This window comes from Abramis brama (genome assembly GCF_963993115.1).
Source record: "Abramis brama genome assembly, chromosome: 16".
NCBI lineage: Eukaryota > Metazoa > Chordata > Actinopteri > Cypriniformes > Leuciscidae > Abramis > Abramis brama.
In genome coordinates, this window is record NC_139978.1 from 37258675 (window position 1) to 37268296 (window position 9622).

A 9622-nucleotide genomic window follows, 5' to 3' on the forward strand; every position below is an offset into this window, starting at 1 on the left:
TATGTGTCCACAAGACTTTTGACTAATGGATGTTGTCGCTTAGAAAATAGTCTTGCTTTATCGTTCACGTAAAACAATACATTGATTTAAATTGTGTAAGACAGGTTTTGCTTGGAAAGCCAATATGCGAGGGGTGCGTGAACGAGGAATGGTTTACACCTGAGAATACAATGCACCCACTCTGCATAATGAGCCATTCATTCAGGTGTGACACTGACTGAGCCACAATGCAAGGACAAAAGATATATTTAGAAGAAGACTTATATTGACCATTTAAGATTTTGCTTACATCTATCTTGTAAATATCTTTTGCTATTTTATTAAAAAGGTTACAATTACAACAATAATTACAATTTCAACAATATTTCAAGTGTACTCTTTCTTTGTAAAAAAATGATTATAGGCCTACATTTTATTATGTATTCATTAGTTTGAATATAGCCAACATTGGAACAGCTAACATCTTAGTTGATGACTTTATTTTTGACAAAAATAGTATTATATATATATATATATATTAGGGCTGTCAAACGATTAATCGTGATTAATCGCATCCAAAATAAAAGTTTGTGTTTACATAATTTATGTCTGTGTACGGAGTATAATTATTTTCTATATATAAATACACACACATGCATATATATATTTAAGAAAATGTGTTATTTATATATAAAATATTTAAATATAATATAAATTATATATAATATAAATATATATACACAGTATATACATGCAAATATTTCTTAAATATATACATGCATGTGTGTGTATTTATATGTAGAAAATAATTATACACCGTATACACACATTTATTATGTAAAAACAAACTTTTATTTTGGATGCGATTAATCGCGATTAATCGTTTGACAGCCCTAATATATATATATATATATATATATATATATATATATATATATATATATATATATATATATATATATATATATATATATATACACATATACATACATACATACATACGGTAAATGGTACATGGACTGCATTTATATAGCGCTTTCACAGACCTATGGCCACCAAAGCGCTTTACATAGCCTCACATTCACCCATTCATACACCGACGGCGGTGTCAGCCATGCAAGGCGCCATCCAGCTCGTCGGGAGCAGCTGGGGTTAGGTGTCTTGCTCATGGACACCTCGACACTTGGTCAAGTGGAACCGGGGATGTGAGCAGAAATTGCTAAACAAAAGCTTATTTGATGTGGCAGTATATTCTACAGTAAAAACTGTACCCAAATCTAGTCAACAAAATGTTGTCTTTCATATTTCGCCTGACTGTAAGGTTGTTTTTATGAAATATTAGGGCATATAAATGTTAATTTGCAGTTTAATACGTTGCTTATACAAATAGCCTACATTTTATTTCAACATATTTCAGTCGATTTTTACTCATCTCAGTATAGCAATACAGTCTGCTAAAACATCATCATTCATTCACGCACAGAAACGCGATTTAAATTTAAACTGTCTTTTTGCGAGCTGTGGTAAACAGCGCATCTCTGCCGTTCATTCATTCACACACAGAGACGAGATTCACTTGAGAAGGAAAAAAAACTTACTACAGTATTCCTCAGCTCAGCTGCATCTGCTCCTCGAAATACCCGCACTTCTGAGGTACATTTTCCATTATTATTATTCCTCACAGCGCTGCGAGACGGTGTAAACAAGTAGGCTACAATGATCTGATTAAACTTGTGTTTTCTCGAGCTAATATGGGGCGTTCACAGGTTTGCGTGGATTGCCTCAGTCATTTGCGTTTGAATAGCGCGCGCTCTCCGTGGGCGGAGTCACATTAAAAATAATTAGATGAGATGAGAACGACTGACATCTCGCTCTTTTCTTACAGATTACATGAACTGAGAATATTTGTTTTTTATATAAATTACTTCATTTAAAAGAAGAGAATTCAAGCTTCATGCCTGTGTGTCTGTATGCCTGTTTGACTGAGTATTCGCTGAGTTATGGTTCATTTTCGGACGCGTTTCAGAATGGACTACACTGACAGAGAGAAGGCAGAACTCGCTTCGTGTTTATTTTTCTTTATTTGGCAAAAAGCATAACACTTTGTTTTTATTGTGAGTATACACAAAAATAATACACATTTAACAGAATCGATTGATGTATGAAACACGTTTGTAATATCAAAGTCAACAGAGCAAAATTAATCTCTTTTGAACTGATAAAAAAAAAAAGCGAGCTGATACCGCCGACCCCAGGGGGTTAAACGCGGAAAAAGTCAGATTTTCATGATATGTCCCCTTTAAGAATGTTTTTTTTTTGCAGTGTAACAAGCAATAGCAATCAAATCAGGCCAGTTTGTTTTCACACAACAAATTGAGATTTGTACTTAAATCCACATGAATCGAACCCCGGCCTGTGCCTTGGAGTCTGAGTTTGGAAAACCCCTGTCAAGCAGTCTCAGGCCCCTCAGTGTTTGATTGAGTCTCTCACCTTCATTGGGCTGCTCCAGCAGAGTGTCCAGTGCCCTGCTGTAGTCGTCTAATACCCAGAATGCCATGCTGCGCAAGAACGGGTCCTGGTGCGGCGCCATCTGCTGGTCATAACCCAACACGTGCCTCTGCAGGATCCGTTTGTAGGTGCAGGACATCTCGAACTCAGACTCGTACAGCCGACAGATGACCAGAGCCAGCTGAAGGTCCTGCATCTTCTCTATGCAAACCTGATCATGTGTGGAAAACCAACAGATCTTATAAGAACGTCACAGTATCACGATTATGAAAGTACGCTCAGAGGCAGACAGTTTACGTGAGAGAGATGATCTACTGCAAACCTCAACAGCATCTTTCAGGGATCCAGCCAGCAGAAAGAAAGCCGCAGAATGTTGGAAGCGTTGTTTTCCGAGCAGAGAGAAGGCGTTCTTCAGAGCCGCTTTCCTCCAGCGATCTTCACTGAAGTTATTGCTGAAGAACGTGGTCATCTTTGAGTTCTGGTGAGACCTTCAACACACAGAAGCTCTCAGTGAACTGAAGCCTTGCTGAGGGGGGAATGACACTTCAACATGTGTGTAAGTTACCTGTACAGTCCCCAAACCACTGCTTTCTTCTTCATGGCCAGATAAAACAAGGCTGCGTCTAACGGGTCGTTGTTTCTCTGATAAGCAGCTTTTGCAACCTGGTAGGAGAGAGAGGGTCAACACATTATTAAACATGTTTGGGTTTCAGAAGCACAAGTAAAGCTGTAAAAGTATGATCAGCATTCAAACAAACACTCAATACGCTCACCCCCTTTCTGATTTGTATACGTTTTCAAATGACATTGACGTCTTGCATGACAAAAGTCTAGTAAAGTTTAGTTTAGTGATTTCAATGAAACTCAAGGTTCTGAAAAACTGAGACGTCGGATATAGTGGCTTAAGACGTGCATCTGATGCACATGCACACAGAAAAACAATTAAATAAGCAGACTGGACAATCTGTGTAGGAGAGATAATGAATTTAGGGATATTAGATGCTTGAGTTTAGGTCATGCTATCCCAGTTATTAGCTTAAAGTTTGATAAAACGACTAGTGGTGCACGATATATCGGCCGCCGATATGGTCATTTTTTTACACATCGGTATCGTTCCGATGTCAAAATAGGGCCGATGTGAACAGGCCGATAATCATTCCTGTGTATTTGAGTGTGAAGTTGAAGATGAAGTTGACGATGCTGACTCGCGATCTTCGCAGTAGTGAACGCGCCTGAGAGGAATGCACATTTCATACGGATGACATAAGCAGAGAACAGTCTGTTTTCTTTCGTTTTGAATTGTTCTGTTTAAAAGTAGACATTTCAAGCTTTCTATATGTGTCTCAGGTCTGTGAGGCAAGTAGGCTACCTTATACACTGAGTTTCGGTTCATTTATGAGACAAGCTCCAGGTTCACGCGCCGGCGCCTCCGTGTCATGATTAAATATTGTCTACTATACTTATTTATTAAATATTATACTTCTTATTTATTAAATCCAGGCAATTGGTTGATGAAACATTGATTAAAATTAAGATACAATTAATACAAAATTAAATTAAATTTCAAGACTTTCTGTTTGAGGTCTCTGTGAAAGTTTTAAAGCAGTCTTTTAGTGCCGCTTTCAGAGCGCTCACGTCCGTAACATTGTTTTTTTTTGTCCAGTGCAACTTATATATGTTTTTTTCCTCTTCATGACGCATTTTTTGACTGATCGTTTTTTGACTCGTAGATATTTGAATATATTCGAATACATTGCTTGATATTTGATACCCGTTCGAATTAGATTTTTCTCAAAAGTGACAGCCCTAGTATCAGGCAGAATGTAGTTATATGGTCGTAATAGGAATTGCAAAGAACAGCAGTCATCTTGCCAAACAGTCCAGTTTGGCTCAATCCATATATTTGGCGACATAGTAGAAATTAAGCTAACATCCTTCGGGCTATGCACGTACACTTCCAGGCCGGGTCAGTAGCCTATACAGTATCGATCGGCTGCAGCTTGCTTTTACTCTAAAGTCTTGATGTATTGTCACCCTAGTAAAAAAACAGCCTATGTGGAGGTGGAAAAATATCTTCCTTGAGTGATAAGAAGAGTTTCATTTCAGCATTGAATGGATGAAAAGCATGCTAACAATTAAAATATCCACTGTAGCTGCAGCCCAACTTTATTCTAGCCTACACGTAGCACGTACACGTAGCAAGTGCTCAGCGTGTGTTGACGTGAACCATGGACATAATTGAAAGTTTATGCATTGGGATTTTGTTGGGATTCACTTAATATATCAGAGATTGCTGAGGGGTGTTAATTTCTGGATGTTTCTTAATGTTTCTTAATGACAGGGGTTAGGTACAGAGCAGCCTACACAATCGTTGAACTAGGCTGGAGGCGTACATTCAACAGCACAGTTTTTCAGCACTTGTCAACCCAATGAGCATGTTATACAAAACTCTCAGACATTGACATTGCCTATTCATTGCCTTTTCATCCTTATTCATAGTGTGAATTCAGGACACACTTGTTTCCTTTATAAAAAAATATTTTTATATAAATATTTATTTTTTCTTCTGAAAATCTGATGACATATTTTGCACACAGGTAAATGTGCCCAATATCAGTCATTTCTGAAAATAAATTACAAAAGTTTAAAAAAAATACAGAGATATCGACATCGGTAAATATCGGTATCGGCCATAACAGCAATATTAATATCGGTTATCGGTATCGGCCACAATTTTCACATCGGTGCATCACTAAAAACGGCCGCTAAGTTTGCCATCAGGAATTTTCCAACCTTCAATAACTCTTTACACTGCAAAAATCTCAAACACATTGGAGATTCAAATCCTGCGGGTCATTTTAAAACATCAACAATCAGAAACAGTGTAAGAGTCTCAGTGATGCTTTCACTGCAAAAAATGCTTTTCTTTACTCAGCATTTTTGTCTTGTTTCCAGTCCAAATATCTAAACATTCTTAAATTAAGAAGCATTTACTGGAGAAAATAAATAATCACACAGACAGAATGCATGCATATCTCCAACACATTAAAACAGAATGCAAACATGAACGTTTTATTTACTCAAGTTTCCCACATGTACCAATTCTGACAAATTCTACTCATTACTTAATATGCATAAAAATGCAATCAGTTTCAACAGACCTTCTCAATGCATCTGCGAAGTTTATTGGTGCTGCGCAGCCACCAGCCCACGCCCATGGCCCTCAGCTCCGGCCAGGTGGGATCTGCTTTCTGCAGCGCCGGGAGCATGTTGAGCAGCTCCTCTTCAGCCTCAGAGTGGAACGCCCAGGCGTAGTGGCAGGTGGACAATCCTGCAGACCAGCATCAGTTACTGAGTTACTGAGCTCAAAGGCCTTTCAGACCACACAACATATCTCAGCTGTGGAAGACCAACTGAGATTTGCATTTAGATTCATGCATTTAGCAGAGGCTTTTATCTAAAGATTTTTACCTTGTGCATTCAAGGTATACATTTTATCAGTTCATGCAGCCCATGGCAATCAAACCCCTTCCTTGGTGTTGCAGCATTGTTGACCTTGGTGTTGCTCCTCCCACAATACTCGCCCAACATCCTCCTCCCCGACATACTCCCCCGACATCCTCCTCCCCGACATACTCCTCCCGCAATACTCCGACATACTCGCCTGACATACTCCTCCCGCAATTCTCCCCCGACATACTCCTCCCGCAATACTCCTCCCGCAATACTCCTCCCGCAATACTCCTCCCGCAATACTCGCCTGACATACTCCTCCCGCAATACTCCGACATACTCGCCTGACATACTCCTCCCGCAATACTCCTCCCGCAATACTCCTCCCGCAATACTCCTCCCGCAATACTCCTCCCGCAATACTCCTCCCGCAATACTCCTCCCGCAATACTCCTCCCGCAATACTCCTCCCGCAATACTCCTCCCGCAATACTCCCCCGACATACTCCTCCCGCAATACTCCTCCCGCAATACTCCCCCGACATACTCCTCCCGCAATACTCCTCCCGCAATACTCCCCCGACATACTCCTCCCGCAATACTCCCCCGACATACTCCCCCCGACATACTCCCCCGACATACTCCCCCGACATACTCCCCCCGCAATACTCCCCCGACATACTCCTCCCGCAATACTCCCCCGACATACTCCTCCCGCAATACTCCCCCGACATACTCCCCCGACATACTCCCCCGACATACTCCCCCCGCAATACTCCCCCGACATACTCCCCCGACATACTCCCCCGACATACTCCCCCGACATACTCCCCCGACATACTCCCCCGACATACTCCTCCCGCAATACTCGCCCGACATACTCGCCTGACATACTCCTCCCGCAATACTCCCCCGACATACTCGCCTGACATACTCCTCCCGCAATACTCGCCCGACATACTCGCCTGACATACTCCTCCCGCAATACCCCCCGACATACTCCTCCCGCAATACTCCCCCGACATACTCCTCCCGCAATACTCCCCCGACATACTCGCCTGACATACTCCAGGACAACGATGAAGAACCACCATCGAAACCCTTGTAAGCATACCTTGACAGGAAAGCTGAGCTCGATGAGCCGGGGGCAGAGACGTCAGGAGGAAGGTGTGCAGGCGAACGGCCAGCAAGAACTTCAGTCCGCATTCATCCAGTGTCTCTCCACCTGAAAAAATTACATCAAATTTATCACATCTAACACATCTATACAAATGAACAACTGCAATCATCAATAACAGATAATGACCTTTGCCTTTTCCTTGACTTTCTCCAATGTCGGTGCTGGTGGAGGCGATGGTGTCTGCCAAGGCCATCAGAGACATCTGCTCCATCCGGGTCAGGCCCGGCAGACTGGAGTGAAGCAGGTGTCCGGACAGCACCTGTGCGTGCTCGGAGCCGAAAAACGTGGGGCTGTACTTCGACAGATCAATTACTTTAGCGTTAGCATCTTCCTCATCTGCATCAAATGGGTCCAAGTCATCCGTACTGACGCCGGGGCTCGAGAAGAGCTCCTCGTAAGCGACACTTTGGCTGGATGTACTGGCGCCGTGAGCGCTCACACTGTCCGTTCTTTCTTTGGCACCGGGGGCCGTTTCATCATCGGCGGCTAACAGCGCATACAACGGCAGGGGCGGGATAGAGTCGATCTCGGTGTAGTCCGAGCTCTCGCCCTTGCTGAACATCTTTGGGTCTCTGGTGGTGCTTCCGCTGGCACTAATCGTGAGTGAGCGTAGACGGCGCTCCTGGCTGACAGTGGTGTCCTTCAGAGACACGATCTCTCCGGCGATGCACTTTACAAGATGGGAAAGGATGGCTTTGGCCCGTCGCATCTTTCCGAGGTCCATGAGCTCCAACAGCTGCACCGGATGATACTGGGGCAAAGTGGGAAAAAGGTGGTGCGCGGCCTCGAACAACCCAGAATCCTCCATCTCAGCTGGGAGGTCGTACACGGTTCTCTTTCCACTGAGTTTCTGAGCCAAACTAGTCATGGACCTGGAGAGAGCCTTTTTAGAAGGATTCGGACTAAGTCCCTCCTGTTTCAGAGACGTCACGCTGCCGGTACCGATGCTGTTCTCTCCGTTGGTGAGCGCCGGCTGCCACTGGGAATAGACGTGCATCTCACAGTCCATCCCGACTACTAAGATCCCATCTCGCACCCAAGACAGAGAGACAGGAATGGGTAGCGAACCCTCAACGGACGACACTAGATCCACCACTCTGAGAAGAACCAGACGAGAACAGTGGTGCTCCCTGCTGCTATCGGACAGTCCCAAATCTGGAGGTTTTCCCGAAAGCAACCCGTACATGTAAAGCTTGGATCCCAGACCAACGGTTAGTATATGAGAACCGTCTTCTCTGGAAACCCAGTCTAAGTGGACCTGCCTCTTACCACCGACAACTAAGCAATCATTATTTAACAAGCCATCCCTCAGTACCATCAGGCTTTTATTGGAGTCGTTACTACTCGGGCTGTAAGATCCGCTGACTTTCAGGATCTGTTCCAGCATCCACTGGGAGCCGCCGGTGGAGTCGCACTGGAATATGCTCACGTTCATGAGTGGCTCGCCAGAACCGGATCCGTTGTTCTGGTGCGCTACGGCGACTCTGCTGGTGTGGCAGCAACTGAGACCCATTATCTGACCAGTCACGCTCAGAGCGCTAGTGCTAGCCACGCCGTCCTCCACTAACAAAGGCCACTCCTCCCAGATGTACGCCGGTTCTCCAGAGCTATCAGTGTCAGAGACGGCACTACACCTCCAGAACCGGACAGATCCGTCAGAGCAAGACGTGGCCAGCAGATACGGAGCCCGTCCAGCCGGCTGCAGAGATGAAGAGCTCAAATGTCCTGCAAGGCAAATGTTTTTCAGATAATCTGTCAGAATATAAACATAGAAGCAGTGTTGACTGTTTGTTCTGAAAAGTTATACAAAAAGAAAGGAAATAAAGAAAATAAACATTAGGCTGCCCTCGACTAAAGATTTTTCTAGTCGACTAGTAGTCGTGCATTTAAGCCGATTAGTCGACTAATCACGTGTTTATATTAATAAGCCATAAATTAGGGCTGCACAACGATAACACACATCATTCCAGGAAACCCTTATGAGCATCACACTCTCTGTCTCTGAATAAACAGAAGATTGAAACGCTTTGATTGATTAAACATGACTAATAAACACACGACTGCCTTATTCTGTCAGAAGCTCATCATCTCACAGAAGGAGGAGCTCTGCTGTCCTCAAGAAGTGAATTTGGAGTAAAAGGACAAATGCATAAAAATGTATGTTTTATTTAGAATATTTAGTTATTGGAGGTTTGCATAGTATTCTGATTCTGCATTCCACTGATTTTATTCATTTTGAGGAATATTTAATCTTTTATTGAATTTTGTGCAAGTGATATGAGTGCATGCTCACATTTAGTCTAGAACTACAATAACCATCATGTTCACACACACACACACACAATGCCTCTGCACTTCGATTCGACTCAACATGAGGACAGGAGAGCTGTCAGTCAATAAATGGGAAAACAAGGTAACTTGCGTTACTTATTTGAAAAAGTAACTCAGATATTTTTTTGTAAATTTTAAAAGTAACGCATAACTTTACTTGTTACTTGAAAA

General features: G+C 42.9%; 1 protein-coding gene across 5 annotated transcripts in view; it reads right to left on the bottom strand.

Moving 5' to 3' along the window:
- The window catches only part of dmxl1 (Dmx like 1), a 56336-nt gene that overhangs the window by 24770 nt on the left and 21944 nt on the right, over window positions 1-9622 (bottom strand). For all 5 annotated transcript variants that reach the window (XM_084086727.1, XM_084086724.1, XM_084086725.1 and 2 more), the window contains exons 19-24: window positions 7247-8845; window positions 7055-7165; window positions 5649-5818; window positions 3053-3150; window positions 2810-2975; window positions 2470-2698 (exon numbers count right to left, since the gene is read on the bottom strand). In XM_084086727.1, the coding sequence (XP_083942853.1) occupies window positions 2470-2698; window positions 2810-2975; window positions 3053-3150; window positions 5649-5818; window positions 7055-7165; window positions 7247-8845 (2373 nt within the window). The remainder of the gene's footprint in view (window positions 1-2469; window positions 2699-2809; window positions 2976-3052; window positions 3151-5648; window positions 5819-7054; window positions 7166-7246; window positions 8846-9622) is intronic.